The 18,235-nt window shown below is 34.8% G+C and overlaps 2 protein-coding genes across 3 annotated transcripts; one reads left to right on the top strand and one right to left on the bottom strand.

Annotated features, from left to right (window-relative positions):
- Window positions 1–1,415: 1,415 nt before the first annotated feature.
- LOC125817738 (uncharacterized) lies at window positions 1,416–5,565 on the top strand. 2 transcript variants are annotated; one of them, XM_049497285.1, is made up of 4 exons: window positions 1,416–1,602; window positions 3,339–4,403; window positions 4,522–5,217; window positions 5,516–5,565. In XM_049497285.1, the coding sequence occupies exons 2-4, from the start codon at window positions 3,354–3,356 to the stop codon at window positions 5,552–5,554; spliced, it is 1,785 nt and encodes a 594-aa protein (XP_049353242.1). In that variant the 5' UTR covers window positions 1,416–1,602; window positions 3,339–3,353; the 3' UTR covers window positions 5,555–5,565. The 2 variants fall into 2 exon arrangements, with proteins under 2 accessions (XP_049353242.1, XP_049353243.1); XM_049497286.1 differs by having other exon boundaries at window positions 4,525–5,217; window positions 5,516–5,556.
- A 5,765-nt stretch (window positions 5,566–11,330) lies between these two features.
- LOC125817741 (plant cysteine oxidase 4-like) lies at window positions 11,331–17,211 on the bottom strand. Its single transcript, XM_049497289.1, has 6 exons — window positions 17,127–17,211; window positions 16,036–16,398; window positions 13,095–13,246; window positions 12,754–12,901; window positions 11,735–11,941; window positions 11,331–11,650 (listed from the first exon to the last, which is right to left on the bottom strand). The coding sequence occupies exons 2-6, from the start codon at window positions 16,133–16,135 to the stop codon at window positions 11,532–11,534; spliced, it is 726 nt and encodes a 241-aa protein (XP_049353246.1). The 5' UTR covers window positions 16,136–16,398; window positions 17,127–17,211; the 3' UTR covers window positions 11,331–11,531.
- Window positions 17,212–18,235: the final 1,024 nt, after the last annotated feature.

Genomic DNA, 18,235 nt, shown 5'->3' with positions numbered 1-18,235 from the left:
TTCCCCATTAATTGGGAATTGGATTATCATAGTACTATTAATATGTGCATTACAAAAGTTGCAAAAGTACAATATAAAAATACCTTGCACATGCATCGATTTAGCAGAATAATTTTTGCTATGTTATTAAATCATTTAGTCAGAGGGCTAATGAATTTAATTAAGATTGAATAGATCCAGCTAACCAGAATAATTAATGCTCTAATTATTAAAAACCACAGTACTTAAGTACACGTACATTAACTCTCCTTTAATTTGCCACAAATCAAAATACAATGTACTAAATTGCTTCATAGCCTTAATCCAATTTAAACACCCAACTTAAAGAAAAATATTACTTCCTCGATTCCCTTTTACCTGTCAAATATACTGAAAAATATTTTTCCTATTATTTTCTTACTTAGCAAATCGAAAGAGATATTTTTTTTTATCAATTTTCCAAAATCAAATTGAAAGTATTAGTGATTAAATTTAGTCTTACAATGTACCATTAATAACAATAAAGTAAAATACATCCTTAAATTAATACATTCTTAATAGAATAATCACCAAATATTTATATTAAGTCAATAAATATATGACACATAGGTGTTACATTCATTCTTATCATTTAATCATGATTAAGTTTATACATATTTTAATTTTATTAAATCATTAAGTTAAATTATTTGAATACAAACATTCAATGCATAGAAATACTTATATGGTAAAATAGAAATCTAAAATGAACAAGCTAATCATTTAATCTTTCACCCTTTGTAGTGGGAAAAAGGGGTATTTTTAGCTAAAAGTAGTAATCCCATAATAATTAAAGAATGAGGTGTTGAAGAACCTAGAATAATTAATAGATGAATAATTATAGACCAATTATTATTTTTTTTTGTAAAAAAAGACAAGTTGAGTGATTCATAAAGTAAATAAAATTCTATTTCCCAAGATAACACAACTTATAAATGAATGACAATGATGCATGTGTATGACTGACTTTTGAGGGGCCTAACCTCTATTTTAATAAATGCCATCACATGATCTAAAATCCAAGAACCAAAAGACTAAAAAGTTAAATAATATTACTCTCTGTTTCAATTTATTTTTCTTATTCAATATTTTTTTTTAAATAGTTTTTTTTCCACAAATTATGTCAAGAAACAAAGTAACTAGCATTTTTTTTTATTAAAATGAAAATTCACAATAAATATAAATAACAGTGTTAGACCTTACGTTACCAATCCTAACGAATCATGGAACTTATGGATTCTCTTTAGCTAACTTCAAGTTGTTTATTTGAATTTAAAAATTATTTGGTACAGTATTTGTTATATAGTTTTTAAGTGTTGGTATACTTAATAAACAATTTGAGTTTCTCCAGGTAAGCTTCAGTTCTTTCAAAGAGAATCAAGAAATTTGCCCTTTATTCTTGTCTTTGTGTATTAGCTAATCTATATTGTTTTTCTATCTTATTTTTTCCCTCTCTCTTAGCTCATATTTCTTTAAAGATTTCTGATTTTTGGGTGTTTTACAGCTAATGTATACATAGTGTTTATGCTTATTCATTCAGCCAAGAAAGCCACTTTGCACTTCAAGATCATCTTTTTATCAAAGGTACCAAAAATTTCTCACTGTATTATTCTTTTTTCTTTCTTTCTATAATGTATTAGCATTGATTTCTTTAGAGGGGTTTTGCTAATTTTGTTGAAAGGGATTTCTTGGATTTTGGTATGGTTCAATTTCTATTTGATGTCTAAGAGTTCTTTATAGTTACTGGGAAGTTCCAAGATTTGATCTTTTTTATTGTCTTGCAACTCTGGAAGAAAAAGAGGGTGTGGGGTGGGGGTGGGGGGTGTTGGGGGTAGGAAGGGTCAAAGGTTCTATCTTTTTTGTGTGTTCTTTTGTTAGATATGTTGCATGTAGAAATGGAGATTATTGGATTTGGGAAAATGGGATAATGTATTAAGGTAAGAAAAATTTGGATTGATAACATGTTGGTTTAGATAGAAATAGTATCAAGATTCCATGAGTTCAAAGATTGGATCCTCAAGAATCAAAATTTTAAGGTTAGGCTTGTGGAAATGCATCATTTTTTTGAAAATTTAATTGGTAGTTTTCAAAGTAAATGGACTTTTTGTGGAAACTGGTATGAAGCTGCAGTTGTATTTTTACCTCCGAATCTTGTAGCTAAGCTTTTCCATATGATGATCCAGAAACTTACCTCATTTGTTCTTTCAAATCTTTTATTCATATCAATTTGTATGAGTCAATTCAAGTATATTAAAGTATGATATGGTTGAGTGTGAATCTGGTAGCATGGGCGGAGCTAGGGGGGTGCAAGGGAGTTCATCTAAATCCCCTTTCCCCTGAAAATTACTGTTTTTTATGTATATAGACTAAATTCTTTTGATTTTCTCGTGTGTTTATTTCTTCAAGCCTGTTTGGATGGGCTTATAACTTTTGGGTTCCCTTAGTAAAAATCCTAGCACTGTCACCGTCTAGTTGACAGGAAGATCGCACTATTTAGGTCGGGTGAGGGCAGAGTCACATGTCTATAAGTGAGATTAGTTGGTTGTGGTAGAAATTTTAAGCTAGTGGCAAAAATTCATGAACTATGTACATGACAGTTTGTGCTGTTAAGGCCCTACATGTTAGCATTCTTGTCTAACTATTGGTGCCAGCTGCAAGAACAAACTGATTGAATATGTGGGTCTTTAACAAGTATGGTGTTTGCTTTGAGATCTTATCCAATGTAAATGAATGCTGTAAAGGTTTAGACAAAATGCTTTTGCGATTAGATAATAGAGTATAGTTGTTTTTGCACTTATACTGGGGTTTCGTGTTTGCCAGGACTTATTTGTTGTCAGGTTAACAACATTTATCTACTACCCTCTCTTGACCCCACTTGTGGGACTATTCTGGATATGTTGTTGTTGTTATATCTCCGTGTAGGATAACTATGAGATCTTGAGATCTCTAGCTTTAAAGAACCGTTAGTAAGTTTGCCATAAAATATCTAGTATTGGAATGACGGACCTAAATAGGGTGGAACAAACATAGGCTGGACTAGGGATATCGATGATTGTTGTTTTTCTTAGAGAAGCGGAAGTAAGCTGAAAAGTACAAACTTGCATTAACTCAGTTATGAAGTGTTCCGAAGAGTAACATCAATATGCATTGATTAATTCATCTGTTGTTACAAGTAGTAAAGTGTAGCAGATGGTTTGAATAGTGTTTTATTATTAAGTATTTTGTTGTTAATATTGGGAAAAGTATCATTTGTTATATTGTTGGTATTGTTATATATAGCACTAGCAGTAAGTGTGACAGATTGATGGTTATACCTGCAGAAATAAGGTGTTCCTATGTTGCTAAAGAATCTCATGGAGGACAAGCAACTGAATTTAGATCAACCGTTTCTGTCAGTAAGACGAGTCTCTCCAACAGTGACTTCTGGGAGTGATGAGACAAAGAAGACTGAATATTCTCTCCCCACCGTGACTCATCCTCCTCGCTACAAATCAGAACTGAAATCAGGCCCAGTGAGGAATCCAGGAGTCGTGCCTTTCCGCTGGGAACAGAGCCCTGGAAAACCTAAGTATGAAAGCAAACGGCAAATTCGTGCTACTGAGAAACCACCTATTGCCCCGAGACTTCCCCCAGGGAGGAAGCTGAAAGATAACCAGGATTCTATTAAAGCTCATGAAAGTCAAAATGTTAGTGAAAGCCAAATAGGAAATGCTCAACATTCCACACCGAAATACATGAATTTGGACGAAAAGGTGAAGAAGATTGAGAGTATTGACTGCTCAAAAGATATGATACAGGATATGGAAAAATGTGATTCAGAAGATGCTGATGAAGTATATATGGATGCCCCCAATACACTTTCAAGAACTGAATCATTCTTCGTGAATTGTAGTGTAAGCGGCTTAAGTGGATTAGACGAACCAGAAGCAAAACCATTTGGTACTTCTTTAAGAGATCCACAAGCTAGAGATTTCATGATTGATCGGTTTCTGCCAGCTGCCAAGGCCATCGCTTCAGAAAAGTCCTTAGAAATGCCCCACTATGCTCCCAGGAAGCAACCAGCTGTTCAGGAGCAACCAAGACAACCCAAGAAGGTAGTAAATGGGGATAAGCGGCCTCAGCTGCGTTATGGACCTAGTTTTGCACTTCGTTATTCCCAATTCCATGATAATTATGAAGAAGAAAGTGATGATGATAGTTGTTATGATGAAAATCTACCTACTAAAGTTTGTGGATTGTTGCCTCGGTTTTGCTTGAAAAGTTCGTTTTGTCTTATGAATCCTGTACCTGGAATGAGTGCTAGAACCAGAGTACCCATGTCTCCTGCCAGTAGAACACAGACTGGATCATCATCTACCGCTTCTTGCAGTGGATCCGAGAATGAGGTATCAATTTCCACCGTCTTTCTTCCCGTCACTTCTGTTGCTCTACTGCAGCCACTTATGTTGTGCTAACTTCCTCTCCCACATTTTCTTTATCACTTATGGCTTTAACTTATTGCAGCAGTCCAAATCTGAGTCAGTGGCTGGATTTGTCACAGTTCATGCACATGAGGACACAAATGATCGCTTTCAAGAATTATTTGAGTATCAGAACATTGCAGGTGAAGCGGATTTAACAGCTCCTCTGGCAGAGAAAACTCTGCAAGTAGATATTGTACATAAGGTGGAATCTCCAATTATGAAATCACCTCCTAAAGCGGAGAGACCATTTAACTTACAGGATGAGAATCAAGATATTCTTAAAAAGATGGAAGAACAAAATCCCTCAGTGGATTCTTCACTTAGTTATTTTCCACCATCATCAGCGGAAAAATTGAACAATGGAGGGGAAATGATGGCACCGACAGCTTCTGAACAAGCTCAAGACCATTACCAGGATGCAGTCGCCTCAGTGAAACCCAAAGAAGATGTTAAACGAAGTACCAGAAAGCAAACAGTACGAAAAGAAAAGTTAGAGAACTCACGCATAGCACATTCAAAGCTTCCTGCTCCCCCTCCTTTACCAAAATCTCCATCAGATTCGTGGCTTTGCCGTACTTTGCCTTCACTGTCCACGAAAAATCCATCTTCAAGATCATATGTTGGGACAGGAATAAATCCTAACAACCAATCTTGTAAGCCACTATCTAGTGATCCCAAGTGGGAAACAATTGTTAAAACAACAAAGGGACATCAACAGCATTTGCGATATACTGAGGTAAATTCCCTCTCACACCGTGTTCAAGTTTGTGAGAGACATCTTATTTTCTTGCTGTTGTTTCTGCTGCCTCTTTTTTTTATCGCTCCTTCAACCGAGGGTCTATCAGAAACAACCTCTCTACCTTCTCAAGGTAGAGGTAAGGTTTCTTGTTGTTGTACAGTGTTCAAGTTTGTGCACTTCTCTTTCCAAGACCAACCCCCAAACTCGTTGACTTTGGGAGTGGCTTGGCTGATTGTCTGCTATATTTATGCATAACCTTTTCTCTGTTTTCTAAAATTTATCTTGAATCTACCAGGAAATGATGACATTGACACCTATACCAGAAGCTCAATAGAAGACCTATTAATACAACTGGTTGCAGGATGATTGAAAATATTCAGTTTTTGTCTGATTTTACACTTCCATTTTCCAGTTTATGATGGGTTTATAAATGTAAGTTTTGTTCCCAAGTTCATATTCTTATTATTTACACCATGGAATAAAAGTCTTTGTACAGGTATTTATAAGAGTAAACTTGAAGTCTCCTTATATATGATTTGATTCATAATAAAAAAGTTTTCTGGTTTTTATGATACATTCCATGTTTTCTGATTGATCATTACTTGTACAATTTACTCAACAATAACAACGACATATCTAGTATAGTCTCACAAAGTCGAGTCCGGAGACGATAGGGCCATAAAGGACTTAAATCTCTTTCTTGAACTTGAAAGAGCGTAAACATGTCGAGCTTTCGAAAGCCACTGGGGAGGGAGAATGAACGATCGACTGCTAAAGATCTTGAATAAAGCATTGATAGCTTTGCAGAGGATAAAAACTTTGATTCTTCCTAAAGGTGTTCCTTGTCTACCATAGATATAGAGAGATTGTTTTTGATAGACTTTTGGTTCAAGGGGAAAAATAGTCCAGATTCCAGAATACTTGTACAATTTACTCAACAATAACAACGACATATCTAGTATAATCTCCCGAAGTGGAGTCTGGAGACGATAGAGTCTACCTCAGAGATCAAGGGACTGATAGAGAGACTGTTTTTGATAGACCCTTGGTTCAAGGGGAAGAAATTGTCCAAAGTAGTCCAGATTCTAGAATACTTGTACAATCTACTACATCATGGAAAATCTATGTAATATTTCATCTGATTGATTTCTCACATGATCAGTCAACTAATAGTTAATTATCTCAGAAAGTCACTATCAAGGTCATAACTATTAATTGAGTGACCATCAGAGAATTCAACTCATATTGCATAAGATTCCAATGCAGGATGACGAGTGTTTTTGGCCAAAAACATCCTTAAACTATACCCTTAACTTAAATTATTCTTAACAAAAAACATCCTTCAATATTTTAAACTTAACAACTTCCATCCTTTTGTTAAAATTTGACAAAAAATATAACAAAATTCATACAAAAATATGTGTAATTCATACTACTCTCAACAAAACTCCCTATATCACCAAAGATTAAAAAAATCTCTTCATTCTGTGATACATGTAAAATACTATTGTGAATTCTTTTTGACAACAACACTTGGTATTATGTAGATCCTTTTATTAGCAACTTTGTTTTAATTTATGTTTTATTTGATTTGATATTAAAAAATTTCCAGTTGAAATATTTTTTTCTCATTGAATTTGCAAGAAATGGTGGTGTCCTGAGACTTCTACTTTTAATAATGGAGAAAAAAACTCGAGTGCCATATATGAAATTCAGAATCTTGATCACTTCAAATATCAAATTGCCCCAAAAAATTGTTGATCTAATTACATTTTGACTTTACAGAAGGTGAAGATAATGTGAAATCAAGCTCCTGCTTCATTAAGTTGGTAAAGGAAAAGAAGAGCATATCATATCTCTTTGCAACACCATCCTAATTTTATTTCTTTTCAGCAAATAAGGGTCTCAAAAATAAATAAATTAGGGTGGCAGTGGGGGGGGAACCTTTTTCCAACGGATAATGAAATTATGTGGGAAATTTTTTACTGAGAGCAGTGACCTGCACATGTTTTTGTGTAAAATCCATTAATTATTTGACAAAATTTTTTAACAAAAGGATGAAAGTGGTTAAGTTTTAAATATTTGGGGGATGTTTTCTGTTAAGAAGGATAATTTAAGAATGTAGTTTAAGTTGAGGGATGCTTTTGACCAAAAACTCGTAGGAGGACTATCAAACTCGGACTTTGATACCGCTTTAAATGGATGATCTATCTGAGTGCACTTCAGAGGTCTGACTCTGATACCATTTTAAATGGACATTTGACGTAACTCAATCTTAAAAATTAGTTCGAGAGGGAGGATTGTCTCAATACATGTAAGGTAGTCTAGACCCCTTCCATCACATATAAGATATTATTTTTTCATCACAAATGTAAAAGTATTTGTTTCCTTTTGCAAAATTCAATAATGACCAGAGTAGCATGGGGCACGTGGAATCCCATGTGAATCAGCAAGGACCACCTTGTAAGAGTCCTTGCAAGACTAAATACTCCTAGATGACCAATAAAGAAGTAGTACTGTGAGGGAAGGGTGAAGAGAACCCTATCGAGGAGTGAAATAGAACATGAAATTGTAAGCTCCCAAGCAGTTTGAGGAGCTAGGGCTCTGACCATGTGCCTATTAAAGAATGAGCCGAGAAATTGTGATCTGAAAATCATAAACTAAAAATTCTGACTCCAACTCTAATCGAAAGCTCCAAAAAATTTCGTCCAGTTCTTAGCAATTTCTATTCTTGAGATCCCTGACAATCTTGATGGCCAATAGAGATATGAAGACTATGGATTCTTTTAGAAAATTAATGGTCAAAGATTACTAGAAGAGTTGGTCAATAACAGTATTAGGATCATGTAAATTACTTATTTTCTAAAAGTAAAAATATTTCTAATGAGGAAAATTATTACTTTAAAAATTAAAAAATAGTCAGTCTGTCAAAAATTAGAAAAAATAGTAAAGTTATGTGGCATGATCCTTACCAACAGTTATAATATACTTCATTCGTTTCAATTTGTCTGTCTTATTATACTGGCTAAACATAACTCCAATTTTCGAATATTATTTTTCACTTTGAAAGCAAAAAATACTTTTTTTAAAAAAATTCACAATGAAACATGGACAAATGCCTAGTTTGTCTGGACACGGAATAAAATAAAGAAACTTTTGAATCTTATAATTTTAAACTAAAGATGTGTAATGTACCTACATGTTCATGATTAATCTGGTAATCTTAAGCATGTCAGGTGAAATGTTGGAATTAAACCGTTGTCGAAAAGAAAAGATACATTCTTTTAAATAGACTAAAAAAGGCAATAAGACGAGCAAATTAAAATGGAGGGAGTAATTATTGCACTCTATGTAGGAAATGAGTTATGAGTCCTCTATAAATGCATTCATGTTGTATAGGAGAAAGTATATAATATAATGGCTAGGTTCCTGGTTTCTTCTTTGAATGTTGATGACAATTCTAGTAAAGCTAGTGCTATTATTAGTTACTATGGAGTCTTGTTCTTGCTCTATGTTATCATTTTCTCTGTTTTAGTGGTGTCAATAGTGGTATTTTCATGTACTGATCATCCTGAAAATGACAAAGTATCTAAGAAGAAAAAGAAAATCAAGTCCAAGTCTATTGGTGCTAATTGTGGTTCTAATTTTGATGGTACTGGTGGTGTCATCATGTATGCTAGTGGTGCTGGTGGTGGTGGCTGTGGATGTGGCGGTAGCGGTGGTGGAGGTGGTGGCTGTGGCGGAGATGGTGGTGGTTGCTGAGTGATTGTAAACTCTATATTATATGGGCTTAAAGTGTTTTGTTAAGTTTCCTTTCTGTTAAGCTAGCTTATATAAAAAAGTACTATATGGTTTCTTCTATCCCACAAATTAAGGGTGTCAATAGTATGGTTCAATCAGTTATTTTATAAAATTTATGTCATATTGATTATTTTAGCTTTGTATAATTAAAACTAATTTTTTTGAAATCGTCTTATCATCTCGATTTCTCTTTGATATTGCTACGATGCAATTGATTTTGAGTATCCTTTTACTTAAAAATCACGTGAGACTCACTCGTATAAGTTAGAACACGTATTCAGTAGGGTTTTGACAAAAAATCTTTGGATATTTTTACTATTTAAAAGGTGATAAATTAATACAACATGAAAGACGACAAGAATAGAGATTCATCCCCATATTCCAAACTAGTAATGTAAAACAAAGTAAACCAAAGCCAAAAAAAATTGGATGACACAAGTGAGAAGAAATTAATCAAGATGGGACTTAAGAACAAGTCTACTAAGATTAAGAAAACTTTAGGAGTCATTTGGTATGATGTATATGGTATAATAATTTCAACGATAAAATATAACACTATTTTATCCTACATTTGGTTGGAGGAATTAGATAGTCTTAGAATTACTTATCTCACCATGTATACCATAGTGATGAGATAAGTTATCTCATATGCATGGTCTCAAAATAATTAATCCTGAGATAACTTGTTTCTAACCAAACAACCTAAATTATATACGAGGACAAATATCTAATTATACCTTGTAACTTATTAGTTACTATTCAAGATGCTAGAACTCATTTAGGGTTGTAAGCAGAGGCGGAGCCAAAATTTTCAATAAGAGGGTTCAAAATTTGTAGAAACAAACACATGAAGTAGCCGAAGAAGGTTCGACATCTACTACATATATATAAAAAATTATTTTAACCATGTATAAATAGTATAATTTTCCGTCGATGGGGGTTCGGATGAACCCCCATTGTACAAGGTGGCTCTGCCCCTGGTTGTAAGTCATTTCCTTAACCATCAATCCTAAGACAAATCTTTTAATACATTTTTGGAAAAATTACATAAATACACGACTCTTGATATCATAATCTCTAAAATTTCCTACCATTTAAAAAAAATACAAAAGTTTCCTCCCAAATACATCCTTATATAATAGAATGAAACCGTTCAAAAGGGGTACACAATATTAGGCCTTGCAGGGTAAGGTTAGCTGATTAGACCCGACAGGACAATCAATTATATGACGGCTCTCGTCGACCGGGATGGCAGTTCCACAAATCTCACTACACCGACCATAGTAAACTCCTTCTCGTTGTACCAAAATAGAGGTCTGAGTACAACATCACATTTGACTCCTAAGGAAGGTACAACCCAACTATGAGGTACATCAACAGATGTTACAATAAAATGTATATGGCTCTTTGCTGGTAGAACCACTCTATTGTCGACTTCTAATAAACGTGATTGACCCAATTCTAAATGCATAGGCAAAGGGGAACTTTCCTAAAAAGCCTAATAGCAATTAACCGCATTGGAAAGGACGAATCACACTCTGAAAGGAGGTTCCCTCCCAATAGATGTCTGGAGGGATATCCCCTCTCGGATATGGATACATCCCTCCCATTAAGTGACATATCATTTGCAACATCAAACAACCAAAGAATGAATCCGAAAGCAATGAAAATTCCAAGATTTATGTAATTGGGAAAACTTTTGGAATAAGATATAATTAACCCCCAAATGTATTTGGTCCCCCCCCCCCCCCCCTCCCCCTCCTCACCAGTTTGCTAACCTACTTGTCGGTTACCCGCAAATTTGTAACCATAATAGGGCTCTGGACTTACCCCCCCACCCTCCAGCGATTCACCAGTTTGTTAACCTACTTCTTGGCTACCCGCACTTTGTAACCAAAATAGGGCTCTTGACTTAACCCCCCCTCCGCTCACCAGTTTGCTAACCTACTTCTTAGCTACCATAAGCAGAGTAGGGCTCTGGACTTACCCCCCCCCCCCCCCCCCCCCCCCCAATTTACTAGTTTGCTAACCTACTTCTCAGCTATCCGCACTCCATAATTAGAATAGGGCTCTAAACTTAACCCCCCCCCCCCCCCCCCCCCACACACACACACAACCAGTTTGCTAACCTATTTCTCAGCTACCCACACTCCATAACCAGAGTAGGGCTCTAGACTTAACCCCCCACCCCCTTAAAAAAAACACAAAATAGTGAGGCAAACCATATAGAACTCATTATCCACCGACATGAGGCAAAACAGCAGGCACAAAGAGAGCTGTTTTTTTTATGGATCAAAACTTCATTTATACTGTCTAACCAACCGTTAACTATTTTAAGGTGAGGTCAGTAAATTAGTGTAATGGTATATAATGATATGTACATCTCAAATGCCCCTATTTTCTCACCAATATAAAATCATAATCATTATTCTCAGACCGGCGGTAGACACGTTACTCATTTTACCTGAATGCATCATAAAAGTTGGACAGAACCAAAAAAATGAAACACGTCAAGTTTTGATGACACGGCCTTTGTATTGCCCTCTACGGATCACAAAGTCATCAGGAAGTTGAAACTCTTCCAACCAAGTCACGTTGGAGGATGTCACTCCATCCACCTCGAGTTCACCTTAAAAAAAAAAAAAGCATGTCAAAATACTTCAGATTTTCAATACAATTCATATCTGTGCAAAATTTCTAACAGTGCAACTACCTGGTAGATCCACTACTGGAGACCTCCGGAAATAAGTGCAATGCCGTCCATCCTCAGAAGAGTAAGGTGGAGAAAGGATGTCAAAAATAGCACAAGGAGTTATGGCTTTGAAACAATGGATGTTGCCTCCAGAAGTAGGATACAGAGCAGTTGTCCCACATGGAGCAGTCATGTCACAGTCTTTAACAAGCTTTGCCGGTCTTGCACCTGAGAAAGCAACATTAGGAGTGAGCAGCTGAAGATAGCAAACTGCGACGTGTGTATATTATATGTATATATGTAACTGTATATGAATTCAAGAGGTCGAGAAGAAGTAGCAGTAGAATCCTGTATAACGAACCTTAATCCCAAAAAATAATACCTTAAATAAACTAGAACTAATAAAGAAAATAGAAAAAATAAACTCGTAACAACTCCTTCTGATTGACATAAAATAAAAACTAGTATCTCTCTATTCATATTCTTTGGTCACCCAGTTGCAGTCAACTATCTACAAGTAATATAATTATGTGCACAGAGTTCTCACATTTTGCATTCCAGTTGAAGCATGGGATACAAAATTCTGCACAAGATGTGAACTGAACCCTTGACTTTGCAAGTCTACTCAACTTACAACTTAACAAAGTGATTATTAGTACAAGCAAGCACGGATTCTGCAGATGATGCAATTAAACCCTCAAATTTAGTTGTAATCTTTATACCTAGCTCTCAGTCAGTAAGTTTTATGGTTGAATTCGAAAAGGATGAGTTCATAAGGCAAAAATAGGCATATCATGAAACAAATACACGATTCTGAGTTATCATATTCAAACTAAAAAATAAATCTGACAAAAAGAAAAGGCCTGAAAAAACATGCCAACAGAACCAGAGATGAGAAAGGACCTGCCACTCAATTAGAAATAACATAGCAGAAAACAAGCACATCAAAAACATCTAATCCGAATACTCTATATTGTGCAATGAAATGATATCGCATATCCACCAAGTACATCCTACACATCTAATTAAAGACTACGCACCTTCCAATGGAACCAAAGGATCTGGAATATTGATCCAATCATAGGCTTTCACATGAAAGGAACCATATACCAGCTTACTTAAAACTGTCATTCCAGGGTGATTGTGTAGAGGTATGATAGAGGAAGGTGGCATGCAAAATATCCCCATCTGCGAAAAACACCAAACAAGAGAAAAGATCCAATTATGCATCATTTCTCTACAGCTGGAACCCCTACAAATTGATATTAGTCATCCATATTCTCCAAATATCAGCACTCCTCTACAACCCCCACCCTAAACCCTCTTTAGAAAAAAAAAAAAGGAAAGAAGAAAAAAGGTAAAAGCATTATGCAACACTTACAGAGAAGCTGTCACATTCATGTAAGTGCAGGTATTTGATTGGTGGCGGTGGCGGTGGCTGCAGTCCTCCATTGCGCTCGTGCAGAGTACTATTCCAACTCCGTACAAGTTGTGCTTCTTGCTCAAGACCTACATCAGAGGGCTTGATTTTATCTGTAGCCCAAATGTTAGTAATATAAGTCATTTGTGGAAACATAGGCCAAAATGAGCCTGAATTTTCATGGGAAGGCCAATGATCACAAAATTGACAGTTTAACTCATGGCCCAAATAAAGTTGCTGTAAATGAGAGTTTAGAGACTTGAGGAAGAAATTCAAGATCATCTTAAATCATGAATTTTGCAGTTCTATGCAATATTTATTTTTATTTTCTTTAAAAAAAAAGAATGAGAAACACAAAAATATGATTACAAGTGCACGGTGCTATCCATGAGAAAAGTAGCACCTCAAACTGAACCGAATAACTGTCCAACCCAACTCCATGTCAAATACCGAACAAGCCAAACGTTAAATAAAGACTGCTTGCAAAACCATATTGACTGCTTCAGTTGTCTTTCTGAAACTGAGACTGGATATGGGATAAATTTACATCCCATGTTTAGAACCCTAACACAAAGCAGAGGTCTCAATCTCATTTTTTCCAAAAAATATAACATCGTTAATCCCTTGAAGCTTTCCACATTTCACTGCTGTAAATTATAATGTCAACTAAATTCTCAATTCCTATTACTGATTAAATCATACAAACTTCCAATTTTTACCTCCACAGTAAGACCAATCTAAATCTGTCCCCAACTACCACCACCACAAAAGAAATATATTAAGAAAAAAATTAAAAACCATCCTATCTCCAAATAGCTGCTCCATGGAATTGCTCCCAGCTTTAATATATCGTATTTTGCAAAATGTGATAAATGCGTCAGAAATGAATTGATCAGATAAAATTTCACATCTTTTGGAAGCTGACATGAAGCAATCCAGTGATGCTTTTAAGATTTACTCACTAAAAGACTTGACGTATTGATTTCTCTATCTGGCGACATCCTACATACATTAACCAATTGAACCATTACAAAAAGAGGATATTTTCCTCAAAGAGTGTTTAGATAAATGTTTTCCACTTGATCTTGTAGATAAGCTATAAGCAATCTTATTCATTACTTAACAAAGAAACCAAACAGTGTGATCAATGGTTAAACACTCATTCTTCAAGCTTCTTTACATTTTAGAGATAATATTACGACCCTCCATTAGTCTCAATCCACCAATGGCGAAGGAAAAGGATAGAATGTGGTTACTTCACAAAAATCCATCAAAACATATATAAAGTTACTAAACCTTCACCAACACATATCTATCTATATCTATAATCTATAATATTCTAAAAGTGGAAAGCCACAAATTTAAAAGTTGAATGACTAAAATGTCCACGTAAAGTTGAACGGATTTTTAACCCTTCAATCTAATACCAACCATATAACTTTTCCCCCTCCCCTGTAATTGTGTCTTTATCAGATATCTTTATATCTATTTATGTGTTCTTAATTCTAAGGTTTCGAACTTTCCCCCTTCCCCTATAATTGCTTATTTATTAGATTTTAGCATACGTTTATGAAGTCTTCAAAAAGCTCAATTTGGTACCATTATATTGAGTTGAAAGGTCACATCTCCTTCGTTTGGTAAACAAAATGGGCTTTCAGTGAGAATACCAACTTCTGACAGAAAATTCAAGCATGGGTTCAACTGATGATCATTGTTTCTCTGATGGTTTAAAGTTTTCTATTACTTTCATTCATTTATTTCACAATTCCTTTAATACTAGAGATATCTGCTCTCAAATTCTTTTCGATTTATATGGAGCATATTAGAGATCAATCTGCAAATTGTAAAGATGAAGCATGATATGATTGTTACAATTTATCATTCATGATTGTTCATAAAAACATCACCAATTCTCATCATATATGTTAGTTTGTTGAATCAGCAATAGCTACAAAAAAATTGAACATAATTTTACTACATGTATATAATTCAACAAGAAGCTGCAGCCCTTTGGTTACCTCAAGAAATGAGAAACTAGGTATAAAGAGTTCGCATGCAAGTACATATATTCCTGATTTCATACTTCAAATTGTCACTTGAGAATTTCGTATAATCCTTACCAAAAGATCTACAGAATTGTCCATAATCATTCAGGTAAAGACACAACTTTTTATTCCTAATGATAGTCCTAAGTTCGGTAAAAAAACTATTTTTATGGATCTTGTGCTTGTAAGGCGTAAACAATATCTATACATTATTATAAAAAGGAGGAACAAAAAAAGGGGGAATCACATTTTTTCATGGAAATGGTGTACTTTATTAGTTTGAATATTCATCTTACAACATATGACTCTAAATTTCATCAAAATTTAACAATTACGTAATTTTTTGGCCCTCGAATCAGCAAGTTATTAACTAGCTTATTCCTTTCTTCAAATTTTCTCTCTTGACTATTCATGGTTACGAAGTCAAAAAAAATTGGGAAGCCAACAATTCAGAGAAGAACAACAATGCAGAAGTAAAATCTCATATATATATACATATAGTGTTACAAAATCTCATGCTTACTTTTACAATCTAATCTTTCTAATGCCTTGTTATCATAAAACTATTGCATCTATCAAACCTAAGTTAGATTCAAGAGAAGCTATAGCTTCCAATCTCAAACTGGACAAAATGATAGTCACTCCAATAGGTTTAGGCGATTCTCATTGAACATAAGAAGATGGATAAAATTTTACCACATGATCTTCCAGATAACTATTTTTTATCACATCTAGAAGTAACTTGAGCAGTTAATATAGAACACAAATTAAATAACCATTTAAACCATGATGTGATTAGAAATCTAGAAATAAATATGACAACATTTATTAAGTAATTAATCAACAAAAATACATACCCAATAGGGAACGGACTTTCTCAAGAGCGTCTTCGGAAACCGGTCCGTTAGGTGAAAGTGATGCTTTACAAGCGTTATAAAGCTTTTGTACAGCTGGCATGTTCAGCAAACCGACAACCGCTATACCCACCGCTTATACAACAAAACTTATCTTACTGTGACTAACCGCTTCAAACAAACCAAAAATCCAGCCTGAAGGGTCCTCTATTTCTCGAAGACCCTTCAAGAACAGCCTTTCAAGCAGCAGACCCTTCCAGAACACAGTTTCACATAAGCTGGACTCTACAATGCAAATCAAACCAATGATCACACATCCATGTAGTGCTTAACTGATCCTGTTTTACATTCTATTATCAATGCCACCTAACAAACAGAAGAAATCACCATTACACTCAACATTTCTGATCCACAAAAATTCAGAAATAATACTCGCAAAAATTGGGGAAAAACTACTGTCCAAAATTACATTTTCATTTCCAAATTCCATCTCTAGATCCCTAACTCCAAGCCGAATGCTTACAACATAAAAAAAAAATCCATTTCCAATTTTTTTTTTTTTTTTTTTTTTTACCGTGGTTTCCGGGCGTCGCTTTGCGAACCCGACTAGCTGTACCCACCGGGTCCTGCTGTTTCAAGGCGGGTCCACCACGGTTAGTTCCACGGGGCCCTGGAGACGCGGCCGGTTTGTAATGCCTCCAGTGGCCCTGCTGGGGCTCGAACCGTGTCCAACTAAAACTGAACTTAGACGCGAGCTACTGTACTCTTCTCCGGCAACAAATCTAGATATGCAATTTATCAAAAAAATGAAAACTCACCAAAACAGAAGCAAACTTGAAAGGGATAGAATGTACAAGTATTTATTCCAAGCGAAATCGATGTGTTTCAGTAGATGCGTAATTCAATTGGAAAAAAGTTACACAACTTTACGATCAACAATCGAAATGAGAATCGCACTAAATAGAGTTTAAAATGCACAAAATTGGTCATGAAAACACATACAACAAAAGCATATATACATATACACAAACGAGTATTTCCAGTTAACAGTAAGGATTGTGAGTGAAAATAAGCAGAGAAGGAGATGATCATACCTTTTAGAAGGAGCAGAGAGAACGGAAAATTGCGGAAAGATACAAGAGTCTGAGAGACTGTTATAGAATGAAGAAGACGAACAAAAAGATTGCGTTTGCGTAAAAATTGCTCTTTTGGAACCTTTGGCAAAATCGGGTTCTCAACCATGGGTCGGAGTTATATGGTTCTGACAAACCCGACCCATCTCTGACCACTGGAAATTATTACCCTTGGTTGAGGTAGATATTTCAGATATGCCATTGTTCTCCGTACGATTTGTCTTCCGCTAACGAATCTCCCATGCTCTCATTGTGCTTTTAATTTAGACATTTCATACTTTTCGATCTCATTGTGCTTTTAATTTAGACATTTCATACTTTTCGATTTTCGAAGAGTTCTTTATCGTGCTAGGTCATTGTCGTATTTTTTAATTTTTATTTGACCTTTATGGGTAGTTTGGTATGAGGTATAAGGTAAAATAATTTTAGGATAAACTGTTAAATTATTTTATCGTGCGTTTGGTTGGAGGTACTAAGTAGTCATGAGATTATTTATCCCATTTATATTTTAATGATGGGATAAGTTATCTCATATACATGATGGGATAACTTATCCCGAAATTGAAAGTCTTTTGTATTTGTATGAATTTCTGACCACATGAATTTTTTATAGACAATTTTAATGGAAAGTGTAATCTTTGGTACTACTATCATTTTACACGATTTAGGAACTTCTATCTAGAAAATATAAAATGTTGAGTCCATCTCTAGTGTCGAAGTGTAGCGTACCTAGTGTGATGAAGTTTTAATTTAGGGTTGTATTTTTATCCTTTAAATTATCCACGAACATGCTTCGTAAATCAAATTGATAGAGAATCAATTATGCACTTCTTTTGATAACAAATAAACTCTCTTTCTTTTTTAGTATGAAAGCCGTAAAACACATAATTAAATGAATCAGTTCTAATTAATCAGAGACCGATTCAGAATTTTGAGTGGGCATATTTTCAATAATTAGACAAAAAATTGTTGGTATGACTCGAGGGGAGTCAATTCCATCTTTGCCACTATACCAACATCTCCTTTTACTAAGGGTTCCAACTATTAATTTCTTATATATAGTAATTAAT

The sequence above is a fragment of the Solanum verrucosum genome, unplaced genomic scaffold, assembly GCF_900185275.1.
Source record: "Solanum verrucosum unplaced genomic scaffold, falcon-dt-bn FXZP01000280.1, whole genome shotgun sequence".
NCBI classification, from domain to species: Eukaryota; Viridiplantae; Streptophyta; class Magnoliopsida; order Solanales; family Solanaceae; genus Solanum; species Solanum verrucosum.
This window is presented reverse-complemented; position numbering and strand designations above follow the sequence as displayed.

What these genes read in the sequence shown, in the direction of transcription:
- LOC125817741 (XM_049497289.1), bottom strand. Translation starts at nt 16,135, where the DNA reads ATGCCAGCTGTACAAAAGCTTTATAACGCTTGTAAAGCATCACTTTCA. An exon ending in ATGAATGTGACAGCTTCTCT is followed by an intron (nt 12,902 to 13,094) that starts GTAAGTGTTGCA and finishes TGTTTTTCGCAG; the next exon opens with ATGGGGATATTTTGCATGCC. An exon ending in TCCAGTAGTGGATCTACCAG is followed by an intron (nt 11,651 to 11,734) that starts GTAGTTGCACTG and finishes TTTTTTTTTAAG; the next exon opens with GTGAACTCGAGGTGGATGGA.
- LOC125817738 (XM_049497285.1), top strand. Translation starts at nt 3,354, where the DNA reads ATGTTGCTAAAGAATCTCATGGAGGACAAGCAACTGAATTTAGATCAA. An exon ending in GCAGTGGATCCGAGAATGAG is followed by an intron (nt 4,404 to 4,521) that starts GTATCAATTTCC and finishes AACTTATTGCAG; the next exon opens with CAGTCCAAATCTGAGTCAGT. An exon ending in AGCATTTGCGATATACTGAG is followed by an intron (nt 5,218 to 5,515) that starts GTAAATTCCCTC and finishes TGAATCTACCAG; the next exon opens with GAAATGATGACATTGACACC.